The sequence below is a fragment of the Castor canadensis genome, chromosome 6 (assembly GCF_047511655.1).
Source record: "Castor canadensis chromosome 6, mCasCan1.hap1v2, whole genome shotgun sequence".
NCBI lineage: Eukaryota > Metazoa > Chordata > Mammalia > Rodentia > Castoridae > Castor > Castor canadensis.
This window is the reverse complement of record NC_133391.1, coordinates 84,913,863-84,932,200: the sequence shown is the minus strand read 5'-3', so window position 1 is coordinate 84,932,200 and position 18,338 is coordinate 84,913,863. Positions and strand designations below refer to the sequence as shown.

Sequence of the window (18,338 nt, the reverse complement as noted above, 5' to 3'; positions counted from 1 at the left end):
AAAAATTAGTGCAGATTGTTATACCATACCCATAAGCACTCTGACAATCTGAGATAGTTTAGTTCCTGTGGGTGAATAAAAGACAACAAAACCTTTCTCTTGTGATCAGAAAATGTGTGATTACACATAGCATCAATTATAAAAATTTCAAAGAAATATCATTAGCTCTTACAGTTCTTTATTTGGTATGAACATTTGTTCTCCTAAAACAATAAATCATTGGCTTTTCCTGATGCATTCATGGCTATAACACTCCTCTGACTTTGCATGTGTTTACAGTTGCATGGTAATGGTTTTTAGTGATACTCTGTCTCCTAAAGTTTTGTCTACCTTTGCTGTGCAGAAGTAGGATGAGCCATGTGGCAGAGGTATGGTTAAGGAAGTCAGGTGAGTGAGAAAGGAGGAGCTAGGCAGCTTTGAATAAAACCTGACACAGTACTCTTGGAACCTAAGAATTGGACAGCTCACATACAACAGCCTTCGTGATTCAGAGTTAATTCCATAAGAAGAAAAATTGTTTAAATAATAACAAAGTTGTTTTGTGATAAATCTGATAATACCCCTCATCATAAGTTCTTTGGTTGATAAACTTTATTATACAGATTTGTTTGATGATATGGTAAAGTAGAGCATAAATACTAACTGTAAATGCTAAATATTGTGTGTACCAGTAATACAATGAATAGAAAAAGCAAAGTATTGAAGGATATGTATTTGTGTTTCAGCATCGGTTCTCAAGAAGACATTTTCTTTAAAAATTGGGGAAATTTCAGATTCATCATTTGATTTTTAATCAATCCATGAAAAAGGAATATTTGAAAGTGTTTATAATTGGTATCAATTTTATCAGAAAATGTATAATTTTTTTCTAATTTAGTTTTTAAAAAATACTTGTTTAGCTTGCTGACATGATCTCTGGAGAGAAACCCCTGGCTGAACAAGACTGGTACCATGGAGCCATTCCCAGAATAGAAGCACAAGACCTGTTAAAACAACAAGGAGACTTTTTGGTGCGAGAGAGTCATGGAAAACCTGGTGAATACGTCCTTTCTGTGTATTCTGATGGACAGAGGAGACATTTCATCATACAATTTGTTGATGTACGTTTTCAGTTTAATTTAAATATATTTTTTGATGTAGTTTGTTGAGATAATGATTTTAATATAATGATGGTTTCTGATAAATGCCTGCAACAATCAAAATTTAGCACTTATTTTTGAGAATTCCTTAAGTATAGTGCTCCAAAATCAATTAACATTTCAAATCCTAAAAAGAAAATATGTATTTAAAGTATTTTGCATTAAAAATAATTTTTTAAATTTTAAATGAAATATAAATAATGTCTGTATTAAAAATAACTTAAGTTTGAACACTAAAATATCTTAAAAGTGAAAATAATGTGAATATCGTGTTTTTCTTTTTGTAGGGAAATTAAGATTATGAAATTGTATTTTTGAGTAAATAAATCCCTTGAAACTGTTTCAAAATGGTGCCATGGAGCGATTTCAAAGAAATATTTTATTGAATACTGATAATGAAATTCTTTAATGTACCAATGATAATTCAAATGGCTTTATGATTCATAAAGGGCTTAAGTTTTTTCTCATTATGTATAGTATTCCTTTAGATTAATATGTGATAAATAGAAAATGATATAAAAATTTAAAAACATTCACATTGCTTATTCTAATGCTGAATTATTTTTTGAAATTTAAGTATTGCTGAAGTACTTTCTTTGTTATATTTTATTTATTGAGCACTAATATATGAAGAGTAATTTCAAAATGTTAGCTTTTACCCAGTGAGAAATTTTTAATGCCATGTTTTTGGCATATGAAAAAATTGATGCCTCCTTGTCATTTTTCACTTTATCATTTTAAGTGGAATACATTTTAAAAATGGTTATCTGTGAGATTTCAGTTAATGTCTCGGAATGAGAATGATACTAACTGCCTTACAGAAAGAATGAATCATGATGAATGAATGAAGATGAATAATGATGAGATGAATCTCTTGGGTTTTAGGTAACTTAGTAGCTTTTATCTATCTGTCTGTTTGTCTCTCTATCCTCTACCTTCCTGTCTATCTACCTGTCTACCATCTATCAGGTGAAATTAACATACTATAAAATGGATCTTTTTAAAGTATGTGACTTAGTAGCAGTTTAGTAATTCAGTACTCAACTTGGTATTTGTCTACTTTGATAATTCAACCTAGTACTTCAGAAGCTATACTGTTTCTAATAGCATGTCATTCTTTTTTTCCTTGGTAAACACTTTAGTTTGTGTGTTCCTGTAAGTTATGGATATAAATAACCTACCCAGTTTATAATTTGTGACCATGTTAGCACTATAGAAGGAAAGCCATAGGTAAAGTATAAACTAACTACAACTTACATATGAATATTTCTTTCTGTTATCTACCCTGTAAAATTTACTCTTTTTGAAATAATCATACATTGAATAAGTCTAAAATGTTTTCCTTTGTACTGTTTCTAGTTTAAAATGTCAGTATTGAAATTTAAATTAATATTCATGGAAAAAAAGAAAAGGGTCAATTTATAGATTATCACCTGTTTTTAATATTGGCACTTAAAAATAACCCATTGTTATAAGTTAACATTTGAATTTTTTTTTTTACTTCTGTATGGTTGTGCAAATATCTCATTAAATATGGAGTACTAGTATTTCAGTTGATACCTCAGGTTTTCTACTGGTAGGAAGTTTTTATTATATAATATTGAGCTCTTCAGGCAGTTGAAACTGGAGTTTAAGGTGAGATAGACAGTTTGGGGCAGTATTTCATTCTTTTTTATTTTGTGCTGGTGAATCTTCCATTATTGTCTTTCTTTCCTCATATACTCATTGCCTACAGAGGGTCAGTAAATAGAGACATTTATTAACATATATTTCATGAGTGCCTATAATATTCTAATGAAGAAGTTTATAATTCAGTATAAAATAGTATGGAATTTTAGAAAACAGAAAAATTATCAAATAGTGTGGAACAATGAAAATAACATTGAGCTGGGTGCTGGTGACTCATGCTCATAATCCTAGCTATTTAGGAGGCAGAGATCAGGAGGATCAAGGTTTGAAGTCAGCCCAGGCAAATAGATAGAGACTTTATCTAGGAAAAAAACCACTACAAAAAAGGACTGGTGGAGTGGCTCAAGGTGTAGGCCCTGACTTCAAACCCCAGTAATGCAGAAAACAAAAGAAAATAACATTGAAATCTGAGTCTCAGTAGAGTCGGATTTGAATCCCAACTCTGAACTTTGCATTTAACGTGGTTTTAGCAGTAACAGGACTAATACCCTATAGATGTTTTTTAAGAATGAAATCAGTTAATATATACTTTAACATGAAGTGCTGCATAAGTTTAGACATTTTTATTCTTGTTTGATAACTTTGAGAAAAATATAAACATATTTTATAAGAAATATCAATGTAATTTGAAGGGTCCATTTAAAAAATTATTTTTTGTTCCTATGGGGTTTATACAAGGAATTTAAATATTGATAAAAGTCATTAATTTAGAACTCATGTATTTAGGTTACTTATGTTTAGGATATTCTGGTTTTTTTTTTCCCTCTCTTTCTTTCTTTTCTTTTCTTTATTTTTTGGACAGGCCTTCACTGTATAACCCCAGCTGGCCTTGAACTCACATTCATCTTGTCTCAGCCTCATGAGAGCTGGGATTACAGGTGTTTGCCAATCCATGAACACAGAAGGTCTTTGCATCTTCTGCTATCTTCTTCGATATCTTCTATCAAGGTTTTATAGTTTCATTGCAGAAGTCTTTTGTCTCCTTGAGTAAGTTTATATATCTAGGTATTTCTTTTGAGGCTGCTCTGAATAGGATTGTTTTTCTGATTTCTTTCTTAGCCTGTTCATTGTTGGGATTTTGAAAAGCTACTGACTTTTCTATGTTGATTTTTATATTCTACTTTGCTGTAAATGTTTATCAGATATAGGACATTTCTGGTGGAAATTTTGGAATCTTTTAAGTATAGAATCATATCATCTATAAATAAGGATAATTTGATGTTCTTCTTCCCTGTTTGATTCCCTTTTCTTTCTTTTGCTTTATTGTGCTGGCTAAGAATTCCAGTAATATTTTGAAAAGAGTAAAGAGTGTGGGACGCCCTTGACTCTTTCCTGACATTAGAGGAAATGGTTTTAGTTTTTTCCATTTAGTATGATGTTGGCTATAGGTTTGTTGTAAATAGCCTTTATGTTGAGGTACATTCCTTCTGTTTCTTCAGAGATTTTTATCATGAAAGGATGTTGAATTTTGTGAAGGGCTTTTTCTGCATCAATTGTTATGATCATATGATTTTTGTTCTTGACTCTGTTTATATGCTGTATTAAATTTATCGATTCACATAGGTTGAACCACCCTTCCATCCATGGAATAATACTGATTAGATCATGGTGTGTGATCTTTTTGATGCGTTGTTGAATTTGGTTTGCAAATATTTTATTGAAAATTTTTGTGTCTGAATTCATTAAGGAGATTGGTCTATAATTCTCTTTTTTTGTTGTGTCCTTGGCTGGTTTTGGAATGAATGTAATACTAGCTTCATAGAATGAGTTTGCTAGTGTTCCTTCCGTTTCTATTTCCTGGGAAAGTTTGAAGTGTATTGATGTTAGTTCTTCTTTAAAGGTATGGTAGAATCCAGCAGTGAATCCATTAGATCCTGGGCATTTCTTTGTTGGGAGACTCTTTATTGCTTCTTCAGTCTCATTGTTTGTTATATTTTGATTGTAGTGGTTTATATTCTCTTCAATTTTGGTAGGTCAAATGCATCTATAAATTTGCCTGTTTCTCCTAGTTTTCCCAGTTTGTTTTAATATAGGTTGTCATGATCTTCTGAATTTCATTGATATTTGTTATACTATCTCCCTTTTCATCTCTGATTTTATTAATTTTCTCGCCTTTCAGTCAGATTGGTTAAGGGTTTATCAATCTTACTTGTCTTTTCAAAGAAATAACTTTTAGTTTCATTAATTCTTTGTATAGTTTTTTTGGACTTTATTTCATTTATTTCTTCCCTAATGTTTTTATTTCTTGGAGTCTGCTAATTTGGGGTTTGACTTGTTAGTGTTTTTCTGGGTGTTTGAGGCACATCATAAGGCTATTTACTTGAGATCTCTGATTTTTTTAATATAGGTACTTGTAGCTATAAACTTTCTTCTTGTCACTTCCTTTGCTGTATCCCAAAGATTCTGGTAGCTTGTGTTTATATTTCATTAGTTTCTAGGAACTTTTGGATTTCCTTCCTTATGTCTTCAGTGATACCCTGATTGTTAACAATATGTTATTCAGTCTTCATGTGTTTGATTATTTTCTGAAGTTCCTTTTGTTGTTAAGTTCTAGTTTTATTCCATTATGGTATGATAGGATACAAAGAATTATTTCAGTTTTTTAATATTTACTAAGACTTGCTTTGTATCCCACAATATGATCTATTTTTGAGAAAGTTCCATGGGCTACTAAGAAGAATATGTATTATACAACTTCTCAATGAAATGAAATACTCTGTAGATGACTGTTAAGTCCATTTGGTTTATAGTTTTATTTAGTGGTTTCTTTGTTGATTTTTTTTGTCCTGATGACCTATCTAATACTGAACTTTCTCCAGTATCACTCTGTTGGGATCTGTCTGTGGTTTTAAGTCCACTAGTGTTTATTTAATGAAGTTGATTGCTCCTACATTTGATTGATTGTTTCCTTTATTATTATAAAATGACCTTCTCTGTATCTTCTAATTTTGGCTTGAATTTAATTTATTGGATATGAGTACATGTACTCCTGCCTGCTTGTTGTGTCCATTTGCTTGGAAGATTGTTCTCCATCCTTTCATTCTAGACCAATGTTTATTTTTGTCAGTGAGATCTGTTTCATGTAGACAGCAAATGGTTGGGTCTTACTTTTGGATTCAACCCACTATTCTTTATCTTTTGTTTGGAGAACTGTGACCATTGAGAACATTTGGTGTTATTATTGAAAAGTATGTAGTGATTCTTGCCATTTTGTTGTTTTTGTAGTGTTTGATTCTTTTCTTCATTTGCTTATATTATCATCTGATTATATTCATCTGGTAAGATTTATTTTTTCCCACATTTTCATGGTTACATGTATTTTGCTCTTTATGTAGGATTGCTTTGATTATTTTTGTGGTCATAAATTACCCTAGTTTTTATTTGGAAGGTTTTTATTTCTGCTTCAAGTGTGAATCATAGCTTTGCTGTGTAAAGTAATCTAGGTTTGCAGTTACTTTTTTCAGTGTTTGAAATAACTCATTCTATGCCTTCCTGATGTTAAGGTTTCTGTTTGGAAATCAGCTGTTATTCTGATGGGTTTGTCTTTTTAGGTCACTCGGCACTTCTCTTTTGCAACTTGCAATATTCTTTTCTTGTTCTCTGTACTTAATGCTTTAAGTATAATATACTGTGGGAGGCTGTACTCTGGTATTGTCTATTTGGACTCCTAGAAACCTCCTGTCTCTGGATGGGCATCCCTTTCTCAAAATTTGTGAAGTTTTCTGGTATTATTCATTTGAATATGTTTCCTGTGTCTTTAGCTTACACCTCTTCCACCTGTGATTTGTAGTTTTGGTCGTTTGATGGAGTTTCAGTGTTCTTGCATCTTCCATTTGTATTTTTTTTCTTTTTACTTCATCTGATGGTTCTAATACATTTGTTTGGTCTGCAAGCCCTGATATTCTATACTCAATTTGATACACTCTGCTGGAGAGACTTTCCACTGAGTTTTCTATTTGACTTAACTGAAGTTTTCATTTCCAATATTTCAGTTTGATTCTTTTTTAGGAATTATGTATCATTTTTAATTCCTCTGTCATATTCTTCACTATTTTCCTAATTTCGATGAGCTATTTGTATCCTCTTTTGATTCATTCATCTGTATATATGTGTTCATTTAAGACACTTTGAATTTTTAACACTATACAGCAAATAATCTATTTTAGCTAGTTCAAGTAAGAAGAACTTTATTTTGGGAACTAAATATATTAATTTTGTAGAACTAGATGTCTTAATCATATCTATAAGTTTCTGAAGCTCAATGTATTTTTAGTTTATTTGTAGTCTTACTAGTCTGTTTATGGTGCTTCTTGTAAAGTTGTATTCATAATTTATATCTAAAAATGCATGTTTTCTATCATAAATCTTGATGGATTTTTATAGAGATTTAAAACTTTTGTTCCATTTGGTAAGTAAACATACAATCAAATCCTTGCTTTTATATATGAGAAAGCAAAATATATTTGTAAAATAAAAAGTATTCTAGAAAGAACTTGAAATACTATTATTAATAGAAAAGTACCAATTCACATTTTTCTAATGAATTAATTTATCAAAACTAATTTCTTAATTGCCCATTTTTGGAGAGTACCATGTCATATGACACAGGAGATGAAACTGAAAAATACATGGCCTTTCTTCTCAGAGAACTTAAATCATGTTAGTTGAATTAGTGAACAGAGAAATAGTAAATGTACAGACTTAGGGTCAACCTATTGAGCCATACAAATCTAGATTAACTGATGGTAATAAATTAAAAATAAGAGCATAATATAAATGTTTTAAAATAACACTTTGGGGTAATTCATTTATGTAATGTCATTGTATATTCATTCATTCATTCATGAAATAGTGAATATTAAGTAAGGCCAATATAACTAACATGAAAGTAGAGGTGGTAATTAGTATGTGAAATTAGGTTGCTAATTAAATACATACAAGAAAAATCAGTAGCTCTTAATGGATAAGTAGACTTCAATATAGTAATAGTACGATAATTCACCACCCACCAATATACAGATCATCCAGACAGAAAACCAACAAAAGAAAAATATAAGATTTAAGCAACTCAGCAGACCTAGTAGACATAAAAAAAAAAATATATATATATATATAGAATATTCCATTTAACATCTGAGAATAAACATTTTTCTCAACTGCATATGAAAATTTTTTTCAGAATAGATCATATTTTAGGCTACCAAAGAAGTCTTAAAAAATTCAAAATAATCTAAGTAATTCAAGTGTATTTTCTGACCATTATGAATAAAAGTGAAAATCAACAACAGGAGGAACTCTGGAAACAATATAAATACATGGAAATCAATCATGTTTCTAAACAAGAAATAGGTTATTAAAGAAACTGAAAAAGAAATTTAAAAGTTTCTTGGGAGAAGTAAAAATGGTAATATGACATACCAAAACTAATAGGATAATAAAACTAATCTAAGAGGGAAGTCCATAGCAGTAAAAGTCTATACCAAAAACAGTGAAAAGATCTCAAGCAAAAACTTTATATTGTTTCTCAAGGATTTAGATAGAAATAGTAGAAGGAAAGAATAAAGATCAGAGTCTTTTGGGAATGATTATAATAGTGACTAAGCAAATATAATACTGAAATGAAGGGTTGTTTTTTGGGAAAGATGAACAAAATTGAGAACTTTGAGCTAAATGAAGAATAAGAAAGGACTCATAAATCAGAGATGAACATAGGGAAATTACAACTGATACTATGGAATTAAGGAAAGGATTATTAGAAAACATTTTGAACTAGTATACAACAACAAATTGGAAAACTTAGAAGAAATGGACAAATTCTTTGACACATGCAAACTATCAAGATCGAATCATGTACACATACAAAACTTGAAGAGACTAATAATGAGCAATGAGAATCAGTAATAAGTGCTTACTTTTATTCAAAATAAGTATTGAAATGAAATTACTGTTTTTATTAATTTTTTAGTAAAGAAAAGCTCAGGATTTGATGATCTCACTATAGAATTTACAAAACATTCAGAGAAGGAACAACCAGTTTTTCTCCCAACTATTCAAAAAAAAAAAAAGGTGGGTGGGAAGCTTTATAAACTTATTGTATGAGGCCAGCATTACTCTGATACCAATCCTAGATAAGGACCCACATAGAAAAAGAAAATGAAGGCCAGTATCCCTTATGAACATAGATACAAAAATCTCCCACAGCATACAGCAAGCTGAATTGAAAAGCACATTAAAAAGATACTCACTTTGATGAAGTTGGATTCATTCTTTGAATGCAAGGAAGCTTTAATATAAAACAAATCAATAAATGTGACATACCTGTGTCATTAGCAGAATCAATGACACTTTCAATAAATTCATAAAAAGCATATGATAAAATTCACATCCCTTCATGATTAAAAAAATAAACTCTCAACAGATGAGTTATGCAAGAAATGTACCTTCACACAATGAAGTCCATATGTGACACATCCACAGGTAATATCGTGGTGAATGGGGGAAAATTGAAAACTTTTTTTCTAAGATCTAGAACAAGGCAAGGATGGTCAGTTTAACCAGTTTTGCTCAGCAGAGTACTGGGAGTCCTGGCCAGATCAATTAGACAAGAATAAGAAATAGTGGAAAGGAAAAGTTTAATTATACTTGCTTAAAAATCGTATCTTCTTGTATATAGAAAACCTGAAAGACTCCACTGAAAAACTGCCGGAATTAATAAATTAAAGGATACAAAATCAATGCACAAAGCTCATTCATATTTCTATATATCTTTCTGAAAAAGAAACTAAGAGAATTATCCAATTTATCATAACTAGCACAATCTCCAGTAATAAATAACAAAGAGGTAAAAGATCTTTTTAATGATGAAACACTGATGAAAGAAATTGAGGAGGATACAAATAGGAAGATAGCCTGTGCTCATTGACTGGAAAAATCAATGTTATGAATATGTCCCAAAGTGATGTACATACTCAATGCTAGTCCCATCAAAGTACCAATGTCATTCTTCACAGAATTAGGAAAATACTCTTTAAATTCACAGGACCGTGGAAGACCCCAATCTTGAGCAAAAAGAACAAAGCTAGAGGAATCATATAACCAGACCTAAAAATGTAGTTTAAAGCTATAGTAATCCAAAGGTATGATAATGACAACATAGATAAATGGAACAGAATAGAGAGCCTCAAAATAACCCCACATGTTTATAACCAACAGATTTTTGACAGTGGACGCAAGAATACACAATGGGAAAAGGATAATCTCTCTTTAATAGAAGGTATTGGGAAAATTGGATATCCACTTGGAGAAGAATGTGTCTGTCACTACTTATCAACTCAAAATGGATTAAAGACCTAAATGTGAGGCCAGAACCTATGAAACTACTAGTGAAAGACAGAAGAAATACTTTAGGACATTGGCTTGGACCTGGGCAATGTTTTCTCTTTTTTAATATGACCCCAAATGCTCTGAAATAAAGACTAAAAATCAAAACATGGTATTGCATTCAACTGAAAAGCTTTTGCACAACAAAGGAAACAGCAGAACAAAAAGGCAACCTATAGACTCTAGAAAAATATGCAAACTATATATTTGACTATCTGAATATGTGAGAAATTTAAGCAATTAGATAGCAATAAAAAAAGAAACTTAATTTTAAAATGAGCTAAAGATCTGAATAGACTTTTCTTCAAAGACGTGCACATGTCCTATAGATGTACATGAAAAACATACAAATGTCCTACAGATGTACATGAAAAAATGTTCACCATCACTAATCATGCAAATCAAACCACAGTGATATACCACATCACTGGAGTAAGAATGGCTGTTATCAAGGAGATGAAGAATAAAAATGCTGCTGGGATTAGTGGTGCATGCTATAATCCCAGCACTTGGGGGCTGAAGTAGAAGGAACCCTTGTCTCAAAAGAAAAAATAAGCAACATGCTACTGAGGAGATGGAGAAAGAGGAGCCCTTATGCACCATATGTGGGAATGTAAATTAGTAAAGCCATTATCAATAACAGCATGGTGTTGCCTCAAAAAACTAAGAAAAGAACTACCATGTGATATAGCAGTTTCACTACTGTAATTATATACCCAAAGATATATACCTAAAGGAAATGAAGTCAATGTGTTGAAAAGACACCTACATCTCATAGTTACTTCTGTACTGTTTGGGATATTTTTTCTGCACTGCCAGGATATAAATCATACCAAATGTCCCTCAACAGGTAATTGGATAAAGAAAATATTTGTATATATATGTGATATATATGCTATGAATATACATCCTATATATGGTATATCTATTATGGAATAGTATTTGGCCATAAAATGATGAAATCCTGCCATATGTGACAACATGCATGTACCTGGAGCACATTATGTTAAGTGAAATAAATCAAATAGAGAAAGAGAAGTGCCAGGTGAGCTCACTCATTACTGGAATCTTAGAGACATCTACCTCATAAAAGTTAAGAGCAGAATAGTGCTGGGGAGAGTAGGGGTAGGGAAGCTGGGGAGAGGTCAATTAATGTGTATAACTTTACTGTTTGATAGGAGGAGTAAGTTCTAGTGTCCTCTGACATAGTAGGATGAACACAAGTAATAGTAATGCATTCTATATCCTGAAATAATAGAAATTTGCATATACTCATCGTAAAGAAAAGACAAAAGTTTATGACATTAGATATGCTAACTATCCTTAATTATTACTTAATATATGCATAAACCAAAGTATCACATTATAGTTCATAAATATGTACAAAGACTATGTGCCAATAAAATTGTTTTTAAATTTTAAAAAGAAATTATGTAGCTCAGTGTAATAAAGCATTAATTTGACAGATATTGATTAGGTATCTGTCATGTGTTAAGTCACTTTGAAGTGATGGATTAAGTCTCTGAATGCATTTTTGTTTTGTTGCTATAGTCTCTAAACTCTTTAAATTCATGTTAATCTCTTCAGGTAATCAATAGAAATCCAACACTTCTTTGCATGACAGTTAATTCCATGTTTGTGGCCTTATGTTTGTGCACTTAGAATTATGTTATGCAGTTTTACTCCAGTCATTCAAATACTAAAGGGAAAGGAATAGTACTTTGAAGTTAAAATGATATTGATTATAATTTGACTTAGGAGACTTCCTTCTTAAAAATAAAACAAAGCCATCCTAAAACCTTATTCATATCATTTTCCAGGAAATAATAATTGAATGAGTAATGTTTAAGGTCCAGTGATAAAATGGTGGATCTTACAGTTTAGGAGGAGGCTCACAGTCATTCATAAATCACTCACACTTTATATAATTATAAACTGTAGTAAGTGTTGTAAGGGAAAGAGTCGTGCCAATAAAACTTTTAATCAGGGGACCTTGGTAGAAATTAAGTCTGCACCAACGTCTGAGGCATGAATAAAAGTGAACTAGGACAAACCATACCAAAGCCTTGTTATTGTTATTCCCCAAACTTCTAATAATCCTTCCTTCTACTGGTTTAACTGGTTATTTGTAATTGCCACTGTTCCATTTTATTTAACAAAGTGAAAGTTTATGTTTTATAGTTTTAGTTTTAGGTATATTTAGCAGCAAACACTTTAGGAGTGTTTTAGCCTTTTAAAAACATTCACTTTGTTCATTTTTGTTCCTTTCAGAAATGATTTTTCTTCTTTTCATTTTTCTTAAAACTGCTTATTACTTTGAATTATGGATCTCAATTTTTTTCCAGGATCTCTACTCAGGCATACTATTTCAAATTATATATTCATTGAATCCCCTTCCCACTTTTATGTGCTTACTCTGTTTTATCTAACTTCTTTGCATGGTAATTTCTCTGGAAATGTGTATAGCAACAAAATCTGATTCATTTACCTTTTTCATTTTCATGCATGATTGATTCTTAAGTAGTACAGTGATATATCAAACAATTTCAAGATGTAGTAAATGTTTTAAAAACAAAGAAATACATGTTCTTGGTAAGAATTTATGGACTTATAGTCTATGAGAAGGATTTTGGTTTTTATTCTGAAAGATATGAGAATTTTGAGCAAAGTGAAGGAATGATCTGTTATAACAGAAAGTTCTGACTGCTATGTTAAAAGTACACTGAAGAAGGCCAGAGAAAAAATAGTGTATTTAATTGAACTGTTGTGGTAATTATTGTTCTTAATACATACTACACTTCTCTGACTTCAGACATGTCTCATTTCTTAATCAATTTCATATAAGAATTCCTTCCAGGAATTCGAGAAGAGGGCAGAACAGGTTCTGCCTGGAATCAAGGGGACTGGGAAGGGAGAGAGAGGACCTAGCGGGGCAGAGGGGAGAGGTGGCCCAAAGAATGTATACACGTGTGGATAAATGTCTAAACAATAAAAAAAGAATTCCTTCCAAGAAAGTTGAGTTATTTACAGATAATCATTATTTTTTAAGAAAATGTAATTTATGTCTAAGTGTTCTTTGAAAATGCTTTCATATATCCAGATGGAGTAGTTTTGTTATCCAAGGTTTACTATTTGTGTGGTTACTTAATAATTGAGAGTATATTGTATACCATACCATGGGCAAAGTGGTCTGCACATTTAATAGTCAGGGCTTGCTTATTTTGTGAGGAGTTTCAAAGGTCATTTGTTTCACCAGTGTATAAGCTGAGACCCTGTAGAGCTCTTGCTTAGTATATTGCACATCTAGAAATGTCTTAGTATCCTCAGTGTGAAATATTCTGAAACTTCAGTGCTAATATATCACAGCTGGTCTGGCTGCTTTGTATAAAAGTTTTTTAGGTAGTTTTTATTAACAACTGCTCTGAAATGACTACAACACAAACTGCTTTGATTTTAATTATGAACAGGTAAATGTTAAATAATCTCCTTAGTGCATTTTAAACCCTATAATGCATCTTTTTTTCCCCACAACTGATGAAGCAGACATATCCATTTTAAAAGCTGTATGTAAATTAAAGCTCTGGTAAATTGAATCCCATTTTATAATATGTAAAAGGAGCTTTGAGTTTTTTAACTTTTAACCAGGAGAATTATCTTCCAGTAATGCAGTTAATTTCCAAATTTAGACAACTTTGTAACTTGTTTCTTCTGTACTTTTTAATCAACACTAATAATTGCGAACATAACTGTGCAGTATGCCAATGAAAAGGCGAAAGATTTATGTGAGCTGAAGAGAAACCAGAGTATGACAGTATGCCAATGAAATTTGTGTATCCATTGTCAGTAATTAAATCATGATTATTAGCATTTCCATTTCTTTAAACATTCATTTTTGGGTTTTTTTTTTGTGTGTTGGGAGCCTTAACCTTCTCTCTTATAATTCTTTATAAAATATATAAAAAATTATTTTAAACTATAGTCACCACCCTGTACTATGGAATGCTGGAACTTACCGTCTTATCTAACTGTATTTGGATACCTATTATCCATCTTCCTTCCTCTAGCAACCACTATTATGTTCTTACTTCTGTAGAATTGGAAGGGTTTTATTTATAAGTAGTTTTCTTAAGTTGGTGCACACTTCCATTTGTATCTGCATATATTTTCTGTGTATTACAGGTGAACTCTGTGAATATTCAAATTCAATCTTTTATTACACTGCCTTGCAATGCTTCTTACATTGAAAAAGTGTGACTGATGGGATATTTTTATTTGCAATATTTACTACTTTCAAGGTCTGCTTAACCCAGCACAACAGTAAAAAATAAGAAACAAAACAAAAGGGGTCTTTTTTCTTTTAGTGTCTTTTCTTTTTAGGGGCTAGGGATTGAACCCCAGGCCTCGCACATGCTAGGTAAGTGCTCTACCACTGAGGTACATCCCGGCTCAGGGAAAGAGTCTTGGCAGAGTTTGGGAAAATGCTACTTACCTGGTGATGAAATTAAAAAGTGCTAAGATCTGAACATCTTTATATCTGAAGTTTGTCACTAGTACAATTTTATTTCTTTATCAAAGTGTGTGACTGTTTTTGATAACAACTACTGCACAAAAACCCAGTATAGAAAAATAAACTAATACTGTACTAGTGAGTACAGTATTACTCGCTATACTTTTTATATATTTATATATAAAAATATATATATTTATATATTTATTATATATAAATTCTCAGAGGTATTCAAATATATATTATTGTATTAGATGTACTTCCTCAAATTTTGACATTTTTTTCATATTGAATGTATATCAAATGGCACATACATGTAAATATAGTTCTTGTTCCTTAGCCTGAATGTGTACCATACTTTGAATCCTTTGATTAGCCTTTTCATAAAATGCATTTCAGGTCTGTTAGTTTTTCTTTTTATTTTATTAACTATTTGAATTAGCTTTAGTCATTATGAAAATTAATTTTTCTACCCTGAGGTAGATTTTGGAGTTTTACTAATCTTTTTGTTTTTTTATAATCTTAAAATATATTTAGTCATGTTAAGTATATTCACATTGCTGTGTAATGATAGTTTTTCTTAAAGTGGAATTTATCTATGAATGCAGTTTTTTTCTGAAGCAATGGCTTCCTGTTTACTCCACTTTATTGTTCTCTCTTCAGAATCTGTATCGATTTGAGGGTACTGGGTTTTCAAACATCCCTCAACTTATAGATCATCACTATACAACAAAACAAGTCATCACTAAGAAATCAGGTGTCGTTTTGCTGAATCCTATTCCTAAGGTAGGTAGAAATATACACTTCTTTTTCTCTTGGAAGAATGTTTGATGCAATACATGAAGTTCTTAGGTTATGTGCTAGAAATTCATAAACAGAAAGATTTTGCGAATACCACTGCTACCAGTACAATTAGAGTATGGATTTTCTATTTTTTACCTCAAACTGATTTTATCACCTTAAACTCCAGAATGTTCTTATTTATTCAGTGATACCACCAAATACCTAGTTTTTGAAAACTCATCAACCTAGGGTCATCTTTGACATTTCTTTCTATATCACTGCCTTCCTCCTTAAATGAAAAATTAAGTAAGTATACTTACTTAATTGTATATTTGGAAGTATGAAATTCAATTCCAGTATATCATAGTATGACTCAAATTCTCTGCAGGAAGATGTTTTTAACCTATGCTAATAAAATGTATGACTAGGTTTTCAGAGATATTGATACCTCATTTCACAAGTCAACCAAATGTTTGAACAGTTTATAATCATAGCCAGTTCTAAATTGAGAGATCATAGCTATCACAGAGAGAAATAGCAGTGTAGATTTGGGCGTGAATAGGACTTTGTAACTTCCAATAAAACTATGACCCTCATTGTGAAGTAGAAAACTTTAGAGAATGGATTAGGTTCTCTGGACTATTACATGGTCAATTACTATCTTTCTGTCAACCTCCACCACTGTGAAGTTGATTATCTCATCATTTTATAGCACTAGCTATGAAAATAAATGTATGCTGGAAGCTATAGAAGATTAAAGAGCTATATATGATTGTTTTATGAGGTAAAAAATCTTAATGTTTATATACCTAATTATTAATCTGATTTAAAGTACCTGTATTTTATCATTATCTCAGTTTGTTATAATTATTGTTATCTACTTGATTTAAAGAGTCATGGTACTCTTTTAAAAGATAATCCCAATACAGAGGTTGTAAAAGTTAGATAATTTTCAATTATGAGTGGAGAACAAATTGATGGGAATTTTGTTGTGATGGTATTATCTGTCATATATCTTCCTTTGCAAAGTTATTTGTGCTTTTTATTACTAAATCTATTTCTTTATTTAATTTGTATAAGAAGTTAATGTCTTTGACCATGTAATATGCTATAAAATGTCTAATTTTCATCTTAGTATACTTAATTTTTCACCTACATGAAGAATGTTATTTTGTGTTCAATATAATTTCCATTTTCCTTTTATTTCTCAACCCATGAAAATATTTTATTATCATAATGTTTACAGTGGCTGAAGTAGTCTCTTATCTTTTATCCTTATAAGTATTCACTTAGAGGTATAGGAAACTAGTCAGAGTTGGAGAAATTAATTTTACAGCATAGTAATGCTGCTGGTTGCCAGACCCTTCCATTTCTCACCTATTGACAGAGATTTTTTACACTGCGTCCCAAAGCCCATGTGAAGATTATGTAAGAAGAAAGTAGTACAGTAAGCAGGGGTTACTAATCACCATTATCCTTATCCTTAAATTTGCAAACACAATGGATATGTACATGGCCTGTTCTTTCTTTAATTCAGTTTCTGCTCAAATAGCACTTCATCAGAGAGGTCTTGTCTCATTGTTGTATATAAAATAGTACATTTTCCCTTAGCTCTTTTCTTAATTTCTCATGGTTATCTTTATATACCATTATGTTATATGATATATTTTATTTTGTTATCTGCCCCAAGGGAAATGTAAGTTTCACAAAGCCAAAATTGTTATTTAAATTAGTGCTAGAAGAGAGCTAGAGTAAAGCAAATATTCAATGAATGTTTGTTAAAAGATTGAATCCATCAAGCAATCGTTAGGACTTTTGAACAGACCCCACAATGCCTGCTCTGCCATTGCTGAGAATTCTGTATGATAATCAGATGCTTTACTACTGAGCTATATCCCCAGCCCCTTGTTGACATTTATATATGCCTTGTCTCACGTATCCCTTACATGTATCTGAGAAATAAGTTTTGCTATGAACCCCATATAGTATTATTGTTGTTGTTAACCTCATGAAGTATTATAAATGAGAAATTATAGCTTAAAATGATAACAGAGCTGGCAAGAGGCAGAGCTGGAATTTGAACCCATGTTGGTAGCTACTTTTTTTTTTTTAATTGTCAAGCTTAGGATTTAGAGGCAAGAATAAACATTTTACTTCAAGGAATGTGAATGTGGGTGTAAGGAAATGCTAAAGTGGAAAGACTTTAAACATATTAAAAATCAATATTATATGTCTCTATAAAAAGAAAACCGTGAAACTATAATATTGAGCAGAGTAGAATTTGAGATAAAATACAGGTTCAGTAAAATATAGGTAAGGAAAAGTTCAACACTTGATGGCACTTTGAATGGCAAAGCTATTTGATTTGTTAAGTTTAATAGTCCTTCAGATTTAGCTATTTTTAAAAGAAAACATGTTTCTGAATATAAATTAAGGCAAAAAGTTCATAATTAAATTCAAGTCAATTAGGCAGAGAAGGATTAACTTGAACCTTAGACAAATCTATCTACCAAGTTGAGTAAAGTTTGTGGCTTTTTACCAGAATTTTGTACTACTTGCCAAAATATTAGAGGAAAATTTTTGAGAGCATAGTAAATCTCTCTATAGCTGGAGATGCTAGCTTGTCTTCAGGAGGCAGGTTTCTGGCAAGAGCATTCATGATCAATGCATGCAAACAAAAACACTTCATAAGAGAGGATGAAAGATTTTAAATTAGGTACTTTATTCATATTTTTAGTTTCAAATGGTTTAGAATATATATTTTACCTTATATGTAAGTAATATAGCTTGCCTCTTCCAATGTTGCTGTTTAATGATTTACCTTTTTTTAAAGGATATTG

General features: G+C 31.1%; 1 protein-coding gene across 13 annotated transcripts in view; it reads left to right on the top strand.

Moving 5' to 3' along the window:
• Positions 1-18,338, top strand: part of Fer (FER tyrosine kinase) — a 486,842-nt gene that overhangs the window by 218,778 nt on the left and 249,726 nt on the right. For 11 of the 13 annotated variants that reach the window (XR_012449076.1, XM_074076987.1, XM_074076984.1 and 8 more), the window contains 2 exons: positions 900-1,100; positions 15,379-15,501. Coding sequence is in view for 12 of the 13 variants with exons in the window: in XM_074076987.1 (XP_073933088.1) it covers positions 900-1,100; positions 15,379-15,501 (324 nt within the window). In the remaining variant the exon portion in view is untranslated. Of the gene's footprint in view, positions 1-899; positions 1,101-10,040; positions 10,764-15,378; positions 15,502-18,338 lie in introns of those variants that run through there. The other 2 variants (XM_074076992.1, XM_074076990.1) reach the window with 2 other exon arrangements.